The sequence below is a fragment of the Crocodylus siamensis genome, chromosome 7, assembly GCF_052110815.1.
Source record: "Crocodylus siamensis isolate JL-2025a chromosome 7, ASM5211081v1, whole genome shotgun sequence".
NCBI classification, from domain to species: domain Eukaryota; kingdom Metazoa; phylum Chordata; order Crocodylia; family Crocodylidae; genus Crocodylus; species Crocodylus siamensis.
The window spans coordinates 87,331,585-87,353,351 of NC_143401.1; the positions used below are offsets into that span (position 1 = coordinate 87,331,585).

General features: G+C 40.5%; 2 protein-coding genes across 2 annotated transcripts in view; one reads left to right on the forward strand and one right to left on the reverse strand.

Moving 5' to 3' along the window:
- Positions 1–13,378, forward strand: part of GFRA1 (GDNF family receptor alpha 1) — a 217,417-nt gene extending 204,039 nt beyond the window's left edge. Inside the window, exons 8-9 of the mRNA XM_090056526.1 lie at positions 2,573–2,623; positions 5,519–13,378. Coding sequence (XP_089912652.1) covers positions 2,573–2,623; positions 5,519–5,680 — 213 coding nt within the window. The 3' untranslated portion in view covers positions 5,681–13,378. The remainder of the gene's footprint in view (positions 1–2,572; positions 2,624–5,518) is intronic.
- Positions 1–21,767, reverse strand: part of ATRNL1 (attractin like 1) — a 1,104,086-nt gene that overhangs the window by 30,856 nt on the left and 1,051,463 nt on the right. The window lies entirely within an intron of this gene.

Consider the following 21,767-nt stretch of genomic DNA (forward strand, 5'->3'; position numbering starts at 1 on the left):
TTCACTTGTGTTATTTTTCAAGTTAAACAGAGTGAAGAAGGGACTGAGTCTGCAACAAAGACTGATAGCATTGTTCTCTCTTCCTCATTTGGCTGGATACATTTAGTCCTAAGCTGAACAACCATTTAGTTCTTGGCATGAAGCAGAACCTAATTGGAAATAGTAGTATTGTAGGTTGTGTAGACGTCTATAACCCAAACCTGGAGCATCCTATTAAGAAGTACATTGCAAACAGTAGGCAGAAACTTGTGTGGGCTTTAAAATGCAACATATAGCCAGGAGCTACCAAAGAAAACTTTTTGCAGTGTGTACTACAAGAACCACAGTTCCAGGCCTTCTTCACAAGCTCTCTTTGCCATTGGATGCAGTGAGAGTGGGTAATGAAAAAGAAAGAGAATTAAGATTCAATTTGGGCTATATTTGCTTGTCTGGTTTTCCCTTGTAGCAAGCCAGTGAGAAGTGAAATCAGTATGGCTGTCACCAAAAGAAAAGTCACTTTTAATCTGAGTAAATAGTACCCAAAAGGAAAGGTGCTCGTTAGAGCAAATTCCCTTGTCGAGATTCCTTTTTTCCGTCTAGGCACCTAAGGTCATACTTAGCCTTAATATTCTAGTTTGCTTGTTAGTATTAAAATAATTTGCATGGTAGACTGGAAGGGTACATAGGAGAAAGTTTGTAGGGGGGTATTTACTAATGAACTGTGCTACTGTTTGATCACACACCTCTAAAGCTGACACTATATATATATATATGTATGTATGCGTGTGTGTGTGTATATATATATGTTTGTGTGTGTGTGTGTGTGTGTATACACTATGTATATTTTTACAAGATGTGCCTTTGCCCTTAGTTTTTTACTGTTCATAATCTTGTATTGTCTACAAAATGAAAGCCATTAATTTTATATCTTAACATAGATATTCACCAATGCACAAGAGAGCAACAAGCTTGGTTCTTAATTAGAGGTTCAGATCCTGCATTTTGGATTCCCAGATCAATGTTTAGGCTCAAATGCCATTTTCAAATGATAAATGTCAAATTTTCTAATGGAAACTACAGGTGAAGGATTTAGATATCTTAATAAGGCAGCTACCCTGGAAACTCAGTCTGTTTTTAAAGTGTGTATAAAAGTATATACGGTGTGGTTAAAAAAACACTAAATATTTATTGGTGGCCTTATTCAGCGTGACATTTCTTCAGGTTTAGACTGAGATAGCGCCACTGAAATCTGAGCTCCAGCAGCAAAAAAACCGATACAACCCAGTGGCAGATTGGATCTGTGTTGTTCTGCAAAAACCAAATTACTATTTTGATGGAACTTCCAAAGGGAGAAGAAGCCGTTACAGGATGGGCTCTGGCCAGTGACTCATTTAGGTTTGAAAACCCCAGATTTCAGAGATTTTTCCATTAGACGATTACTTAAATATATATCTAAACAAGTGGTTCATTGAGTCGTGTTTATGTTTCTGAAATATGCAAAGAAAAAAACAGTGCATGTCGCTCACTAGAGCACTTAAATCAGCCACAAACACTGTGTATTGGAAATGTTTTCAGCACCATGGATATTACTATTGCTATTAGAGGAGAGCAGAAAAACCCTCAGCTGAGTCAGTGCATCCCATCAGCAACAGAAACATTAATCACCTTCTGATGCTAGGTAGTGTGCTGCTGCTTTGTAGGTCTTTCTGCGATGCTGCCATCACAAGCATGGCTTACTTGGGTAATGGGGCAGGGACAGGGCCAGTAGTCAGTAACAGATAGAAGATGTTTACCACGACAAGAAATGCCTTAGGGATCCCCGATTCTTTTTATTTTGTAGGCTCCTTTTTTTTTTTTTGGAGACCTAAAAATCACCTAAAATGTTCCCTCGTTTAAAAATCCGTAAACCTAATGTAACTGTACTATGCAGTTTGATTTATAGTTACATAGGTTGAGGGAAATTCTTGTTGCAAAATCTTATAGGCATCTGGAACAGATCCTGTGACTGCAATGCAGTGAAAACCCAATGTATGCTTTTACCAGTCACTTGAACATCTGAAAGGAAATTCAAAATATTAGTAGAAATAAAACATTTTAAAAGATGTGTTTTTACATAAGTATTAAAAGTGCCGTAGTCAAAACTCAAGATTTCCTAGCAAAAGTGTACAAGTCCTACTTAATATTTATTGAAGAGCACAATTCTGTACCTCCCCATGAGGACAAAACATGGCTTCTTTACGTATACTCTACAGAACTGGGTTTTGTTTAATACATATAACAGAGTGAGAGCGCATACATAGGCATTTATATGACACTGCTCACTGTAAAGGCTGTGCCTCAAAACTCTTAGTCTTATAGACTGCTTCAAAGTTTTATTGCAAAATCTAAGCATGGATTAGAACTGCAAATTGTTTGAAATGGTGCTGTTACATCAAGAAGGCGGTTTTGTTATTTGCTTTTGATTCATGATCATTTATCATAGTGTCATAGAACTACGAAGCCAACCAATCAGGCAGAATTTAGTCAAACAGAATTGTCTGTTGTATTATGTGTATAAGAACATGCACTGAATAATTTTTGCATTTGTCTATAGGTACAGAAGCAAAAATCCAATGCATCTGTCGACACTGACCTCTGTTACGAGGTAAGAATGTGAGCCATATTAAAATAGTACTTTATATTTTGGAGCAGAAATATCACTCTAATATAGAAGCCCCCGACTAACTCCTGAAGTATTTATTTAGACAAAACTACCATCGATCTGATCATGACTGCGCCAAGTTCTCAAAATAAAAGGAGCTTCGCCTGAATCAGGAGCTCAGAATCGGGCCCAAGGTAGCCATTACCTTTGTACCATACAGTGGTGATGTAACAACATTTTAATTACCATGTAGTACATGATTTTGCAGGTTACATGGTAATTACTGCTGCATCTTGAAAGTGTAATTAGTTAATAATATGCGGGAACATATAATCATATGGCATTTACCAAGACCTAGAAATACAGTAGACTTCATTTTATGGCTGACAGAAGACTGATTTAGAGTAAATGAAATGCCACTCCCGTAATAGATCCAGAGGCAGATTGACAGCCCCTGGAGACGAGAAGCCTTCCCCTATGCTTTTCCACCAGGCAGTCTGAACTCTTACCCGTAGGGGACCACCCCCAGAGGTGAGAGATTAGTTCAGTTTCCATGCCTATCAGTCTGCAGCCTTTCTACTGAGACTCTGGGCAGTCCCATTAGTGGAACTGTGATGGTGTTTTTACTGTGTGGAAAGCTGGGGCAGAATCCTGTTTCATTCGGCATGCTCACTAGGCAGTTACCCAAACTACGTAGCTATCATTCTTGGCACTAATGCAGTGTTTGTGATCCTATTCCACATACAATGTGGACGCACAACTGTCTTCGTGGGTACTGCCCCCTGGCCAAGCAGGTGTGTGGCTCCACACGTATATATACCTGAGTGTAAGTCATGCAATTAAATCCAGCAAAAGCCAGGGAGAAGCACCTTTCCTATGTAGTAGTCCAGTAGCCTAGTGGTTAGGGCACTCCCCCCAGGAAGCAACAGACCCAAATTCAAAGCCCCCTTGCCCCAGGGAGGAGGTTTGAACCAGTGTTTCTCCCACTTGCTAGCAGAGCAGTCATTAAGAAAACCCTTCTCAAGCTCTTAGTCTTTGGCTAAAAGAAGTGGAGAAGCATCTGCTGCTCTACTGGGAACAAAGACCCAGGCCCATCTTCTTTCCAGAGCAGTATCCATCTCTTTATGCCAATCACCCTCTAGCTTATACTCCTTCTCCTGGCCCCACAAAGCACTGTCTCTTGGCTTTAGGGGACAGCCTCAAAAGAAGGACTGGAGAGGGGCCTAGACAACCTCTGGTCTGGTGGGTAGGGTGCTATGCTATGATGTTGGAGAGATCCAGGTTTAAGCCCTTTCTAGTTTAGGCAGGTCTAGAACATGGTCTCTTGTTTCCTGGGTAAGTGCCCTGACGACTAGACTACTGAACTAAAACATGCGAGTGCCCTATTGCTGCCACTGTTTTGTGACTTAGGTTCACCCAAATATGCGTGTACCTGTCCAGGCAGCACACAGCCTACTGAGCACGTGCAGTAGTTGCACACATGTGTCCATACTGAACGCGGAATAAGACTGCAAACTGCACTAGTGCCAAAAACGGCAGTTGCATGGCAGGGTGGCTGTCATTTGGAGGACGACCAAACAACAACTCCACTGTTAAAGCCACTAAATAAATGTCAGATGGTCAAAGCTTTTTGGCCCTACTGGTCTGGTCCAGATGATGAGAGCTCCATGTTGCAGTCTCAGCTCTTTAGATCACGCTTTGTTTTTAATTTTCTGCTGGACATAAGTAAAGTCCGGTAGCATGGTACATGAACTTCTGTAAAGACCAAGAGGGCTGTTTCCCTTCAGTAGGCCCTAAAATACACTGCATTTGTTTTTAATTGTATAGCTGTAAAGGTATATGTTGTCTCTTAATATGTCACAGTTATTAAGGAAGACTGTCTTAGTTTAGTTACCTAGTTTGGGACCGATAAACTGACTGATTGCAAGTAAGGAGAGCTGTGGAGACTTACCCCAGCGTTCTTCCTGGGGCTGTGGGGAGAATTCAGTACAGTACAAACTGCGACCCCCCCCCCAGCAGATATCATGTCTGAGCTATGCCTGCCACATCCATCCACGATGGGCTTTTTGCACCCCCCCCGTCCCTCTTGCTTTGAGAAGGCTAGTTCCCCTCTCCCTTGCCCCCATACTGGTTTGACTGACAGAGTACCTGTGGTATTGCTTAGCCATTTACTGGGGTCAAGCAGAGGAGTACTACTGCTCGTATGCTCCCCCCTTCATGTGCCTACCCATTCCCTGCCAGATCTATACTCTGTCAAGTCCACTTTTGTTCTCGAGGTGCACATGAAGGCTGCCTATAGTATGTCACTGCAGCACCACTGGAGGAGGAAAAGCATAACTAGGGAAAAAATGACAAAAGGAAGGAAATAGATAGTGGCAGGGCTGATGGGCCCAAGCATAAAGCTACTGTGATGGTGGTCCCATTGGCTCTTGCAATCCCAGCAGTGCTTTGTTTTTTAATCAGTCTTTTCTGTTGACTGCAGAAGATGGGCCCCATTGCAAGCGTAGCATCTGCTTTGTAGAAATGAATTTCCACATTGAATACAGATCTCTTTCAAATGCTGCTTTCTCCCAGAAGAGTAGACCTTCCAGATGGGCTCGCTCTCAGAGTGTCATTTGTTTTTTTTTTATTTACTCTCATTTCTTTGGCCTAACTATGCTGATGGCATCCCCTAAAAGTGCCGTGGGTGTTACAACCAAAGCCCATGTTTATACTGCTGTCTTTTTCATATTCTGTTTTATGCCCCTCATATATTTAAATTGAGGACGGGGAAATACATGACGCTAGAGGGCAAGGGGCTGAGAAACAAAAGCTGAATGTTATGAAGTCCGTCTAAATATTTTACAGTATAATGAAAATGCTTAGCAGTGACCCAGGAAAGTGTCTTGTCTTTTGCAGAACGCTATTGGGAAAGACAGCACGGCAGGAGTCTCCACCAGTCACATATCTGCAGAGAATTCATTCGCCCTCCCTAGAAGCTTCAATCTAAGCACACTGCTTATTCTGATGACAATCGCACTCTCTCTCTGTTTGTTCTTAAGTTCATCAGAAACCTTGTAGCCGCATAACTAAAGGACACATTTAAAAAAAAAAAAAATCTGTTCCCTGTCCTCTGTTGTTTATCTGAAATTCCAGTTCTACGAGCTAAGTTGAGGCACTCTGCTCAAACAGTTTCCTTCAACTAGAATTGTTTCAAAAAGCTTCTGGTGAGAGTTAGAGGCTCGGTGAAATACTCGAGGCAGTGCTACATTCCAAACCCAAAAGGCTTTTGGGCATGCGGTGTTTTAAAGAGACGGTATGTAAATTTGCCTGTAAAGCAACCTGTTTGGATTATTTTTAAGTATTATTATTATTTTGATTCTGGCCTTTCCCTGCGAAGGAAGATGGCGGTTTTCTTAAGATACTATTTATCTCATTTAATGGTTTTGGTTTCCAGATGGAATGAACTTCAGACTAACAAGGATGCCAGGCTTTTCTCACATGGTGAATGTTCGCCCAGAGTGTGGACTTTCTGACACTTCTTCCTTCGATAGATTGCTACCGATGTTTAACTCTTTCATTGTATTAGCATTCTCCTTCTTAAATGTTTATGTACTGTAAGTGGTTCTGCATTCCCTGCTGAGAAGCCATTATGAGTCGCAGACAGGTATAATGTATGTCTTTCAGTTAAAATCTCATAAAACAGAGTGTGGTATAAAACTTTCTAACAGTACTTTTATCTTTTAATTAAAATCATTTAGCCTTAATAAGGGGGAAGATTAACAAGAAGCAACCATTGTGAAGGCATCGTAACGCTAAACTGCTTTAAATCTGAGGATGAACATAGACACTTTGCAAAAGGGTTTCAACTGTGCAACTGTTGGTCTTCTATGCTTCTATTGTAATAATATAGTCCGGGTACCTTACTGTTGGTTTAATAAATGACATATGATTTATTTCCTCTACTAAAACAGCATTATCTGCTTATATTTGCATAGTAATATCCATTTTAAAAGTTAAAGGAGCTTTATGCCTTCGTTCTCTTATGACACATTAGAATCTGAAAAGAGGAAGTAAAATAGTGGCGTAGAGTTTAAACTGGTTTTCATTTTTTACCTTGTTGAAGTCAACATAAAGGGTCATTCCCCAATTATAGGGCAGAATCACCCAAAGCTCATCCGTGGGAGTAGCTTTTACTCTTGCTCATAGTTCTGTTGCAGCTCATGGAACTGCTGACACGAATGCCAATTTGCAAGATCCGGCCTATAAAATTGTTCAACTAGTTTTAATGGCAATATTGCCTGGGTTTTAATCACTCTGGTTTTAACACCAATAGCCAATGAGTGATCATGAATATTGTCAGCCGTATCTGGAAGGGATTCTTTAAAGCTTTAAATGTCATCAAATAGGCGCATTTTTCCCCAAGGGCTGTCTTTATACCTAGCTGTGATGGCATGGTGACTGTTGCAAGGAGTTATGTTGAAATGATCAACAGTAAGCTGTTTTTGGTTGTATTGAAAGTAGGAGAGAACTTTGCCAGGAAAAGAGATCATCACATTGGATTTATGCCTTTGCCTCAAAACATACATAATGTGCTCAGGCTTAGTTTGAAATGTCTAGATAAGTGGTTTGCAATAGGAATATAAACTGCAGCTTGCTGAATTATAAACTAGAACAATGCTTAGGAGTGTGCAAAATGTACATCTCACTAGCAAATTATTAAACTGTTGACCTATCCATCTTTGGGAATTGTTATTATTGCCAAAAGTAACTAAGAAATTCAAAAATTCACTTTTGTAGTCTAAAATGGGGTCCTGTAATACAAGGCTCCAACCAAGCATTCTCTAAATGAATTCTACGACACTGCGTTCCACTAAACATAACAAATTCGACACTATTACTCCTTAATTCTGTACAGATAAGAAACTGCAAATTACTTTCAAAGGCATCAGAGCTGCTTTTGGAGAAGAAATGTATAGTGTATCATTACTAGCAAACTCCCTTGTGGTTGCTGTTGCTTTTCTTGTAAGACCTAATCAAATTATTAAAAAATAGTGGCAGCAAGAAAAGATTACTAGATCCATGATAAAAAAAATAATAACTTTTATGTCCAAAAGATTTGGAAATATAATATATTGAAATGCTAATGACTACAGAATTATAATTAGAAAGCCTGACAATACCCAATTAAAATATTTTAGAAACAAATCCATAAACATTGAAATGATTAAACCCATCTTTGATCAACAAAGGTTTCCCTAAAATATTATTTGTACTGAGCACATTAAATATGTCAAGTAATATCTGGAATTTTAATAATCTTACTAGTTCAATGCACACCTTTTTAAAGTTTTTCTACATTTGTTTAAATTAAATAATAATCACTAATTATCTCTACATTATACTGATTATTACTGAGATATTATGATCCAGAATAAAAGTTATCTATCACTTATATTGTAAACAATAGAATAACTAGCTTCTGATAACTAACTTCTGATTGTTCAGTACCTGACTGAAGAGTTACTTTTCATCGTGCAATTGTTGTAAGGACAGCCATGCCTACCATTCACCAAAAAAAAGCACACCATTTTTCTGCATAAAATTGAAAACATACTGAACTCTTAATTTAAAAATAAATTGCTTATTAAACAGATCAGGAGATAAAATTACGACCCTGATACTTAATGAGGTTTTTCCAGACGTCATCATGCAAATGCTGGGAGATTTGCAGAAGTTGGCTGTGGCATGGATGATGGTGACCTTGTCAACACAGTCATTTGCTACAGTAGTGAAGTAAGCAAATTGTTTCTTTTTTTTTCCCTGCTCCCAGCTGCTGCGACTGCATGGATTGAGTCCTAGGCAAACAAGCTGGGACCAGATTTCACATATTTATTCAGTGTGCTTCTGTTACCAGTAGGCAAGCGACCATCCACATAAAGGATGTACCTATTGATGATGGAGGCTTTAATCTGGACGGCTTTTTTTAAGCCAGCTATTTATGTAAAGTAAATCACATAATGAAACAGGCAGAGTCAATGGTCCTGAATGCAAATTTCCACTTTTCATAGTGAATAATCACCCTTTAAGTTTTTTTTTAAAGATAGCACATTAAAGACCTAATGCACAATGTGCAGAGATACACAGTCAAGATTTTGCACTATTTAACATACGTCTGAATTTCCCAAGCTCTTGCAAAGGGAAAGTACAGGGACACTGATGAAGGGAGATCTTTTTCAGTTACTAAGAACCGAGAGAAGGGAAGAGAGAGACGGCGTCTGCAGTCAGAGTGAAAGTCACCAAGGGACGGAGGTCCTGCCCGGGTCCCAGTGCACCACTAAATCCTCTTTGCCAGGTCCCCTGAAATTGTATTAAAGTCAATGGGCGTTGAAGGTGTTCAGGACCTCGCAAAAATGGATCCCTGGGGCTGCATTGATGCACGGGCCCCCTTTCCTCAAGCAATTTCACTCATAAATATCACTTGGAAGAGGCAGGAGTTCTTAATCAGCTGCAAACCATTTCATTGCCTCCATCTAGAAACTTATTTCCAGGTTTTTTCGGGGGAGCGTTATTTATTAAATGACCTCCTGATAAGACTGAGCCTTTGGACATTCCTAATTTGAGGAATGTTATAGTCTGAACCGTTGAACTATCAGCACGAACAACTGCAATGCTTAATAGGAAGTAAGGGGAAAGCAGAAAGAAAACAAACCCATGCAAATCTCATTCCTACCTTCACTTACATTCAGTCTCCCACGCTTCCCTGTTCCTCCAGGAGTTAGGACTATTACACAGACATCCTAATAAGGCACTGTCAATATTGTGAGGAATGAGCATCAGGAAGTAGAGCATGACCTAACCAAATGGGAGAAGCAGTGGCACACCAGAGCAATAGATGAGTTCAGAGACTGTTGGATGAAAGGTAAGCCCACCTCCAGGGAGGAATGGCAGCTACAACACCACGGGAGAAGACGACATTCCTCCGGGAAGTCGTGTGCCTTGTGCTGACAGCTGGGCTTCGTTATTGCTGAAACAGAATAAAATGATAGAGAAGAGCTGGCCTGGGCCACGGATTATTATTCGAAGGAAGAGCTCTTTTGAATTGGGTAGCAAAAACATGACAATGAGCATACTTAATCAAGGGTTTCACATTTACCTGTGCTAATTGTTCGGGTTTTTTGGCTATTTATACGGTGCAACTTCTTTTTTTAAACATCAGTGGTGAATGTAACCTACTGAACAATATACATTTAATTACAAAACCCCTCAAACTAAAAAAAAAAGAAAAAAAAAAGGAAACCAGATCCTGTATCCTAAGCCACCTTGCTTGGCTGAGAGCCTAAACCCAATTACATATTTCAGCCTGTTGAGGTGTTTCAGATCCCAATGCACTCTCCATAATATTAGATCCAAGTATTTGCTTCTGATGAATTTGGCAGGAAAATTAACCCAGCGGCCTGTCAAAGATTTCTTATTTTTAAATATTTACTTTTTTTTAACAGCTCAGTTCCTGCTCAGACATTTCAATTAGCAGCCATTATAACCTCTCCTTTGACGCTGGAAGGTCATTTGTTTCCTTCCCAACCACACTGTGCTTTCCTTATAAGGTTTGCCTCAACAGTTTTCCCCATTTAATCCTCCTTTTCTCTGACACAAACCAGATGAGCAAGGTGCTCTGTGTCGCTCGTGAACCCTTCGTGACAGTTCCTCCTTTGCTTGCCTTGAGAATCTGTGAATTAAGAGTTTTCTGTCCAATTTTCTTGGTCCTGTTTTTAATTATAGCTGATCAGTATAGAATTTGTGAAATTTGGTTTCATCTGCATGCAGGATGGAAGTGCCGACATGTCCCTTTCTCAGGAAATGAACCATTTCCTTTATAACATTTCTCAATTAAATGGCTACAACGTTGTGAAATGAGCATTTCCCAACAGGACAGTATAAGCCAATTCTAGTTTGAAGTAAGCTTGGGCTTTTCAAGCACATTCTTGAGGTTCGTGTAGCATCTGGGCAAGAGCTTCAAAATTCAGCCTCGAGCTAGTCTCGAGCTTAAAAGGGAAAAGCACAAAAGGGGTCAACTAATGTCTCAACAGTGTTTTGTCTCAGTATGGGTTGTAGTGTGTCCTGTCATGTGTTGCTGTTCAGCCAAGGTTTTAGTCCCTGCAGTTCCCGGAGCACGTTTGACCAGAGCAGCTGCAGCTTCTGCTGTTTTCCTTTGGCAAGTGCCAACAGCTGAATTTTGTCATACAGCCACTTGGACTTAATTACTGCTTAGATTAGAGCAGCCAAAGTGGATACCCACTTCAGCAAGATTTTTCCTCCAGTTTTCCCTCATCTTCTAATCGCCTAGAAAGGGAATTTCCTAGAATTAGAGAAAAAGTGGGTCACATCTGTCACTGTGACTGGGTTTCTACCAGAATGCCGTAGTAAACTGTTCCTGCTCGGCTTTCATGCTGAGCACCAAGTACTCCCTGGTCTTACACAAGTAAGTGGGAATTGAGGGGATTCAGCACCTAACCAAGTCAGGTCCTACTTTTCTTCAGGCCTCTCCAAGCTGGTGGATTTAGGAGCCGACGTGGTGAATTAACATAGGTAATTAGAGGCAGCATCTTGGTGCTATGTTCGTATCCGTGCTTCTTGGCTTGTGGGAAGCGATGTTTGAATCTGGGCACCAATACCACCGTGGTATGCGTGGCTCTGTGATGACGTGTGCTAGACAGCTGAAGGAGACCGCCAAAGATCTGCTGTTCAAGGTATAATAAATACCAATGTTTTCCCTTTTGTTCATCTGCTGTTGTATAAAATCTTCTCGGTTAAATTCCTTCCTTACTCTTAATTTCCTCATACACTGGGGACCTCTGAGTTTACCTGCCTAATATTCTGGGCTTCAGTGTCTGGCACAAAGGGATTTGATAATAGGATGCAGAGCTATTCAGGTCTCTGTTACTGGTTTAAGTCCATCCTAGGTAAATGGACTCAGTCCAGTTCCTATTGGGCAGTTTGCTCATGTTACCTAAGACCTCATTGCTCTGGGGGTGGTTGGGTTTAACAAGTGACACCTGGAGCAGGTTATATAGCAGGAACAGACATTTCAACCATGGTTATATAGCAAGAAAGAGGTTGTGCAGTGTGTTGCCACTACCTGTGCTGTTTATTGTACAGGCACAAACTGGGCTGTCAAAGCAAGTGCTGAATTCACTTACAGCAAAACACTAGGCTCTCTCTTACAGACTCAAACAGAGAAATAAGTCCATCCAAGCTTGCACGCTCACTGCCATTCACCCATTATGGTCACAATATACAGCAAGCATAAGAAACCGATTTTTGCCCACCATGCTTACCCTTCATTGGGAGCCTTAAAAGATATCTACTGAGCCATTAGGAAATGTAAACTTTGTCAGGCACAGAAGCCAGAAAACCTGATGAAACCAAGGTAATTTTCAAACTATCAAAATGTCATGCTCTTCTCCTGAATGTGTGCATGAGAAAGGGGACGGAGGCTGAAAGCCCAGGTGCGAGGCAGCAGACAGACTGAAGACACAAAAGCGATGGGTGACGGACGCAGCATTTGCCTGACTAGCAAAGCCTGCAGCCTTTAAAGTGTTCAGGAACAAAAGAGACTGGAAACAGGTTGGTAGGTAGAAAGAGAGAAATCTTGCTCATTTTATGCATGTTTATAGCCCTTTGAGACTGGTGGCTTTTTGAAACAGGTAAGTCTGCTCCCATGAGTATCACAAGCTGAGAGACACAGACACTTTTCACTCCATTGTTAGTTGGCTAGATTTAGTAATCCTTCTGCTAGAGGCTGCACCCCAAATCCTTAACAATTTGTGAAGATAGTACATGGTGCAAGGACAGGAGCCGCAATGCAGACACCAATGGGTGGGTGAAGCGCTGGCGTTCAGGGATGCAGAAACCACTTTTATCTGATCTACAGTCTGTTTAGCAGCCTAGAGAAGAGTATTCATGGGTAACAATGGAAGGAAAACAGTTTTTAAACAGCAAATTGCCATCGTATTAGCTGGAGAATTCACTGTAGAGATCAGGCATATGCACAAGGCGTGTTAGCTCTTCTCTGTGCACCGCACTGTTTCTGGATAAGTAAGACGCAGGCTACAGCCAAACAGTGAAAGAAACTATGTTAGAGCACCAGGATACATTCAGTGCTTAATTTTTTGACAATTACTTCTCTCTTCCCTCACCCCCGTCAAGAGTTATCGCCACAGAATTTGCTTAATGGGGTTTATATGATGTTATGTGTATCATCGCTTAGTATTAAAATGATTAGCTGTGATTAATCTGGCTCATGCTGGGAAACTGTGTGAGTGTTTCTTTTTTCCTGAGGGTATGTCTCAGTTTGTGTTATATTTGTATAATGCAAGTTGACAAGAACTACAGCAGAGAGAAAATGGAACGAGAAGTTTGGATTAAATGTATTTTTATTATATCAGGATGATAAAGGGATTAATTGCGGATGGGAGGCTGGATACTGGCAGCCGTCGGAGCTAGAAGACTTGACGTTTGCTGTGAATGTAGACTACAAATTGAGGGCATCCTGTGCTAGTACTTTCCAGCTTTTTCCCCCCTCCCAAACTAGCCAGCTATCACATGCTTCCACTTTTGGAGGAAGTTCTTATACAAATATTTACCTTGTTATCTTGTGTAAATTCTATGTTGTCTTATGGATTTCTGTACATCTCACTGCAGGTTATTACGTGTCAGGTCTTTGCACAGTCATTCTGGCAGGTACTTTGTTGTTTAAAAAAAAAAAAAGAACAAAAACACAAAAAGCCACTATTGACTTGTTCCTGTTGACTTAGTTTCCGACTAAGGACTTGGCTGTTTGGACTTCCAGGCTTTGGAAGTAACTTTGTGATGTTTGGAATTTTTTGTCAGCATAATGCTCGTGCACTAGTATTGTACATATCCGAAAGAAAATCCCACCAATAAACATTGTTCTCTTTTTTTTAATGAAAAGCCTACTTTTGTGGTTTTTCCTGGTCATTTGTTTTGTCTTGGCGCACTCCAGCAAGGGGCAATTTTGATTCTCTGCGAGTAAAGTTTTTAAGCCCAGTAAAGGCTTAATTTGGTTCTTCTGGTTTTACGTTTGATTCTGGTCTGGGAGGCTAAATAATAAATGCCTTGCCCTTTAAAAACAATTGTTCATTTGCTGGCTTTGTCTTCCTTGGTGGTACTGGTATATTGTAGCCTACAAAACTGCAATGAGCAGGATATATCAGATGGAAACGACTGAGAGACAGGAACAACAGTGGCCATCTGTCCCTGGTCTGTCTCTCTCTCTCTCATACACAGCCAATATCAGGCCAGTAAAAAGCACAATTTTGTATTTTCCCTCAAGAAGAGCAGAAGCAAGAAAACTGTCTTCCAAGATAAAGAGCTCTGAAACAGGCTAATAGCTGTCAGTCCAAAACTAAAACCAAAGAGAAGAAACTACTCTAAAACAGAGAAAAGGAAGGTGGAAATTCAGATATTTAGGACACTTGAAGCACATGTTCTTGATGCAGTTACAAAGGTTTCTAGGAAGCGGTAACATTATTGCAACGCTCATCCATTTTCAAACTTCACAGCAATTTAACAACATGTGGTAAGTCTCTAAGTTCATTGCCCAGCTTCAGCACTAAAGCACAACAGCTGTCACTTCTTACCATCGTCGAATTTGCAGCCAGGAGGGACCACTCAGTTCTCTGGTATGACCTCCTGTACATCTGAGGTCCTTAAATTTCCCAGCTCCCCTTGAACTGAGCCCATCAGAGAGACTTCCAGCCTTGATCTGGAGATGATGGAAAATCTACCGCTCCCCTTGGTAGTCTGCGGCACTGGTTCATTACACTCATGGTTGGAAAGGTGCACCTTAGCTCTCAGGAGAATTCACTGGGGTCATCAAGTCGTGCTGTATTTCTCTCCCGAAGAATGAAGATCCTATAACACTTGCTTGGTCGGTTCTTTCCATTGCACAACATAATCCAGTCACTTCTCAAACTCTTTTTTGAGAAGCTGACCAGATTGAGCACTAACGTTACCTCTACACCAGGGTGGCAGTGTGTCCTAGTTGGGACAGGACACACTTCACGGACCCACTCTTGTTCCTTGTGTCCCAAAGCCAGAAAAAACAGCAGCAAGGCTGTTCTGAGGTTATCCCTAGCTTCCTTCCTCACGTGGCTCTCTGGGGCAATGTCGAAGGACACCACAGAATAGGTGTCCATGACAGCATATTGGTGGGTTTGGAAAGTGTGAGCAGGAGCAGGTAGCTGGGCTGCGGTGGGGATACCTGGGCCAATGCACACTGTTGGCACAGTGTAGGGCTCCTAATTCAAAGTTTTCTCCAGGCCTCAAGTAACTTTTGTGGTTCTTCCCTGCATCTTCTTCAAGTTACCCATGTCCTTGTAAAAATACAGATGCCAGAACTGCACATTGGATTCACCGGGGCTATGGCAATATCACGGCTCATCTCTTACCCAGCCAACACCGGCAGTAGCCCTTCCCATTAGTCCACGGAGTTTTGTTCGAACCTTTGGACCTTACGGATCACACACGGGATGTTCGATTGAGAGCAAGCTAGTAATTAAAGCTCAGTCATTCCTGGGCAAAGATGGAAAGCTTGGCACTGCCAGGTAGGCAAAAGAATAGAGAGGGAAATGACAGAAGACTATTCCAACTTGGAAAGGGGGCCTTTCTCATTCTTTTTTTTATGGATACTTGGCTTCCTGTCATTCTGTTAAACTGGTTAGGGATTCTTTTTAGATGCCTTTGATATAGCTTTGCAGCTGCACACCCTCCCTCAGTGCGGACAGACGGAAATATGCACACGCTCCTACAATCTTCCTTTTAGAAGATACTTTTCAACAACCCCTACACAATGCTGAACCCAAGCTGCCAACTAGGTAATGGTTGGCCCTTACCTAGTTTCTGTGTTTGGCAAGGCAAGCCTTTCTGCATTACAGACAGGTTCATGTCTGGTTCTGTTTTGCATTCAGTGAGATGAGTGCTATTTCCTGAAGCAATCTTTGGTGAAAATAAATGCAATTATTTTGGCAATACGCATGCTGACTTGGACCCGAATACAAAGTACAGCCCTCCCCAGCATGGCCATGAATTGTGAACTAAATTACACAGCAGCAGCCGGGAATAAAGCAGAAAAGGGGGAGGGGGGGAACTGTTAATCTACTCTTGCTGCACAGAGCTTCTTTTTTGAAAGGACACTACAGGATCTGTTGCTTTGAGGCAGGAAGCATAATTCAAAAAAAAAAAACAAAAAACCAACCCTTTAATAAAATGTATTTATGCTTTGCTTTGTACCATTACAAAATAAAGGCCAGTAGTCAATGGCCTTTCATGTAACTGGCGTACGATCTTCTGAACAGCTATTATCAAAAAATACCGTGAGGTTGAGTAACCAGAAGGTATTTATTTGCAGGTTTGCAAGTGCAGCACTTTACTGTTGCTTTCAGAAGGGAATTAAAAAAGATGCTAAAGGGATTGAGATGAAAAAGTATGCCTCAGTGTGAGAAGAAGGGAACACGTTCTCCAAGTCAATGCTAGTTTCACGTCGTGTGCTTGGTTTTAAATATATCAGTAGCCTCATTTCACTCTGATATTGACTCATTTGGTGGGTGCTGGGATTAGCCAAGCACCATAAATAAGACCCTGTTTGCCTCTGTCTCCTGAAATGATCTACATAGATAGCCTGTCTGATTTCTCTGTGCTTTAACTATTGAAAAAATGCAGTGTCTTAAGCTTTTACTATTAATAAAAAATTAGATGCCCTAAGTATTCATTTTGGGTTACCAGGAATAGATTTTGCCATAACCTTTTATCATGAAGATAATGAACCTTTATTAATTTCAAAAGAACTGAAGGCAGAAGTCTCCTATCAGATCCATCCAGTGAATCCTGAGACCAATATGCAGATCTTACCTGCATGGAAACCCCTGAGATTGTGATGAGCCTGTGGGGAGAACAGCAATTTGGAGCTGACACTCACTGCCCGCTCCAAAAGCCTTTATCATTTAAAAAGGATGTTGCTTTCTTAAATCTACAGGAGCAAGTTCTCTCATTTAACCATCTGGAGTGGGAGTCAGGAGTACAGACTTGTCCCACAGCCTTCCTCCAGTACAGAATTAGACCGGAGTTTTAGAATGACTTAGTCTCATCAGTAGTACAAAATGGAAAAATATATGCAGCAATGAACTGGAAGGCTTTTTCTCTAGTACAGATAATACCATTTTCATGTAACAGCACTTTGGCACTAGCATAAATTACGTTGCTGTATATTTAGGTATCTAATTATACAATGAAAAGACTTTCTCAGCGCATCTTCCCTTTTGCCTTCAAATGCCATCAGTTGTTAGGAGCCCTGTGGGCATCCAAAGCATCCAGATGCTAGTAAATGGAGCCTGATCTTCCAGGTATACCTCTGGAAACAGAAACAGTTGTCCTGCCCTGCCAATGTATCTGACGGGTGATTAGGAAAATGGTAAATGATCTGTGTTGTAGTCTCCTGGATGATATTTTACTTTGACATCAAAAAGATTCATCTCTATGAAAATGATTTTATATATATATATAGTATGTGTGTGTATGCTTACATATATATTTCTATAATATATGCATATATAGTATATAGAGTGTGTCTCTTTGTGTGTATACTTTCATATATATGTAAGTATAGATGTGTGCGTGTGTATATATATATATATATGTAAGCATGCATGCATGTATACACACACACGCACACTCTGTTTTAGTGTGTGTGTGTGTGTGTGTGTGTGTATACATATAGTGTCTATAGTCATAGTGTTGTCCCCAGTATGTATCTGTTTTCTGGCACATTAAGTATTGTTTTGCAATTAGCTTCCAAAGTGAATATATATTTGCATATTTATATAACATAATTATATTTCTCCAATATTGATTATAAATGAGATGCTTCTGTGCCTGAAACATGTCAATGGGATCATTAAAATGCTGCTAACTACAGGAGAGGGTTAGAGCTGGGGCAGCATTTATCTGCTGTAGAACCGCAAACTTTTACGCTTCCTTTTTTGTGATAACAGACCACCTATATTTGAAAATTACCTTATATTTGACATCCCATGATATTAAGCTCACTTGACTTCATGTCTTAAGGTCAAAAGCATTAATCAGAGCTTCTATCATTAGCTCAGTTTCCTTTTCTATTAAGAGATTATGATCACTTACTATTAATGAGTCGTGAAGTTTTAATAAATTTTTGCTAGTGTGAAATTGCTAAACAGTAATTATAGCACATACTGTATGGATGGTTTGCTCCACAATGCATGTTTTGCCTAAAGTTGGTTAAAAAAAATAAACTACAAAAGAACAGAAAATAATTAACTAGTTACAGCTGTGGATTTGAAGCAGCCTTTTCCAACATATTTATAGTCAATAAAAAGACAAAGCAGGTCATTTTTTTCCGGTGTTGCTAGAATTGTTGCATCTCTGGACCTTGTGACTTATGCAATTTTTCATCTGAAATGGTACCTACCACGACTGCTTACTAATCAGGAGATGGAAGAAAATATCACAGCTATCGTTTTAACTTGGGTAATATTTCTATTGTTTTGGCAATGGAACAACAAGGTTATAAAACATGAGTCAGGACCTTTCAGCTCATATACAAGAGAAATAACACAGCAAGTCTCATTGCCAGAAAAGTAATGTCTGAATACTGGCTTGGATTTTCCTTAGTTAGGCCATTATTCATGGACACAGCTAAACAGCCAATGCCAGACAATATGCGGCAGCCTGGCTAAGGCTTTTATTGGTTAACTGACTTTTTAGCATTCAACAACTGGACCTCCTGAAGAGGTGGAACATAATGTAATTTCTAGCAGGAAAATTGCTAAGAGGTAAGCCAGGGTACCCAAAATATCAGAAGGGAAATTTAAAGAAATGCGATGGCAGCGGGAACAGTTTCTCATTGTACCTTTTCCTGCCAGTTTAATGACAATCAGTGCTTTGTTTGATGAGAAGACTGCATCTGATTACTCCCAGCATGGAAGTACTCCCTGCTACACAGAATCCAAATGGTTTTGAGTCCCCAACCTGAGTAAGAGAATAAAGTGAGTCCAGACTAAACTGGCATTAGCACCTGTGGCACCCACCCACCTATTTTTTAGCTGGAAGGTCTTAAACAATTATGGTAAATCCTTTTAAGGATTTGATTACAAAGAGATTGCATGGAATAGAGGCTTGTAGGGCAGCTTGCTTTAACAGGCCTGGCTACAGAGCACTCTGGATCATTAATGTTGATTTTCAATGTGTCTTGGGACAGTGGAGACGTTCCAAAGGGCTAAATGAAAGCTGATATTGTGCTAATGTTTCAAAAAGGCAAATGGGATGACTTCAGTTCCAGGTAAAATAACGAAACCACGGATACATGATTGGGTTAAGAATTAAAGGAAGGTAATATTACTTAATGCCAATCAGATCTTATCAATCTAAAATTAATGTCAATCAGATCTTATCATTGTAACCTGGTATTTTATTTATGACATGAGATTACAAAATTGGTTGATAAAAGTAACACTATCGATGTGCCATACTTATTCGGCACTTGATGTTGTGGAACTTTCTAACGAAGGCGGCAGCATGATAGGAACATGTAGCCCACATAAAAACTAGCTAAATAATGAGTTTGTAAATGGAACTGTAAGTAGAAAAGCATCATCAAGAAGCTACATTTGACATTTGTGTTATTTCATATATTGACCTGCTGAAAGAAAATATAAAGTCTGTAGATGGCCCAAAAGTTAGGTGACAGGTCAGTAACGAAGGGAACAGGTTGTTGATAATGAGTGATCAGGATCACTTAGTAAGATGGATGCAAGTGAATCAGATGTCAGAATAACCTGATATAAAGTCACCCATCTGCAAATAAAGAATATAGGAAGGATGAAAAAATAATTTGAAAAAGACCTGTTGTTACTGAACAGGCATTCCCCAGTGAATGACTTTTGTATTCAGCAGAAGAATAAACAGAAGAATACGGAGCAGAAGGGCATTATTGTCATTGCTTTGGCCATCGCCACATCTACTACTAGACTATTATGCTAGGTACTAGCACCCACAGTTTAAGAAGAAGCACTGGAACAACTGACGGAGGGGTATGAATTCTCGATGAGTGAAATTTTTCAAACAAGACACGATGCTTTCTAACAGATCTGCTTTAGTTCAACCAGGAATTAATTTAGGGACATCCTACAGCTTGTGTGATGCAGGCGGTCAAACACTGGACTCTTCTGGCTTTGTAATTATTAATTCAGGTATCTACTTATGAATGTTTAAAGCGTCCGTTATTGCTGTTTTGAGAGTTCTGCTTAGTGGGTAGGAAATGTATGTGGTTAAGGTTCTTTGGATCCTTAAATGCAAGAATGAAATAGCACTCTCCCCATACTTTCAGCTGTGTATCAGGTATAGAGAGAGCTCAGAAGAGTAAGGGAAAAAAGTCTATGAAGTTTATGACAGTTCTGCAGACTCACACTTGGTGTCTGCATGCCATATGAAGGAACATTAACATTACATGGAGTGTGAAGGGAAGTTTCTCCAAGTATCCCACTATCAAAGGGACTGTTTCAAGGCCTCCATGATTCCAGTTCTGTGCCCCTCCATTAACAATTGGAATGGAGGGCTATGACCCTCATTTTCAATTAGAAAAAGCAAATGGCCTGCAGAGCAAAAGACTGAATAATAAAGGAGAGTCGCTAGCTTCCAAAGGCTAGAGCAATCGCGGTAGGAAAGAGCAAGACTAAGTATGTACATGCACTTGCACTGTCGTGTTATGACAAGGTCATAATGTCACTGGTAATTGGGTGATCAGCTGTCCCTTGGCAAACATCAAGGAGTCATCTTCTTGGACAGTTTATTAAAAAAAAAAAAAAAAGACTATTATCATTCCATACTGGAGAAGTTGCAGCCCTCACCAGCAGCTATTGGGATTCCTGCCTTCACTGACTTACACTAATCTAAGCAAGATATTAAAACATAAATTCATATCTCTGTCTTCATTTCACTGGGCTTGACTTTCACTATGTTCATTACTGGGTAATGTGAGGTTATATAATCTAAGCTTTATAACTCTCCGAGGACACGTTGGGTCAAAAAATGAGCCTGAGATTCCAAGGCACAGGAGAAATATTTTTATTTAAAGAAAAAACAAAAGTACAGTGAGACTTATGGTCAGGGAATGGAGTAACGACCTAGTAATTTTACTTTAATTGCATCTGAAATTGATGACTGGTTAATATGTAAAAGCCAGTAATGGCTTTATGTGGATTTGCAAGGCCCACCTGAATGAGCCTTGGGCATATGCACTGCATAGCATTACTGTGGAAGATATGCCTTGTATTTAAGGGGGCCAGTTAACTTACAATACACAGTCATTCTCATAATCAAATTTGCTGCATAACGATTAAGCCGTCTGAAGAAGGAATGGATGATAGGATCATTAAGTACCATCTTTTCTCTGGTTTACTGAGCAATGCTTGGACTTTTCAGCTACCGAGCCTAGAATTCTGTATATATTAATTCAAACCCTAGTTGTTCTCCCACCAGCATAAAAATGACCAACCCAGCATGACATATTGGGTACGACAGATCCGAATTGCTTAAGGTTTCTCCAGGAACTACTATTTACTATTTACTTCAGGCCTTGCTTTGGCTCTGCCTCATGAGGTTGAAGCTCAAGCCACTGGCATAGCTGAGGACAAGATGCTGGAGTTTGTAACTGGAGGGACCTTTCCTTCAAGGGCCCCGAGAAGCTGCTTACTGCCTGCAGCTGAATGTGATCAAAGGTATTACTACCTCACCAAACGTCAAGCCTTGGTAGAAGTGGTCAACAGGGCAGCTACAGGGTTACAAATAACCACAAATACCAAAGCAACAGTACCATGAGAAAGAGCCTGCAGCAGGAGAGAACTCCATTATCCTGCTCCTTACTCCACACAAATGAGCATCATTGCAAGGCCGAGGTCTACAAAGATGCCCAAGGTCAGGTCTCCATCACCCCGGTATGCCACTAGGAGACCTTCCATATCCATTTTTGCAGCTGATCCTGGACACATGTCAATGCCTGCGACCTCAGGGCGTTTACTGTTGTGTGCCCAGTGTTGTGCTACACTACTGGTTGTTC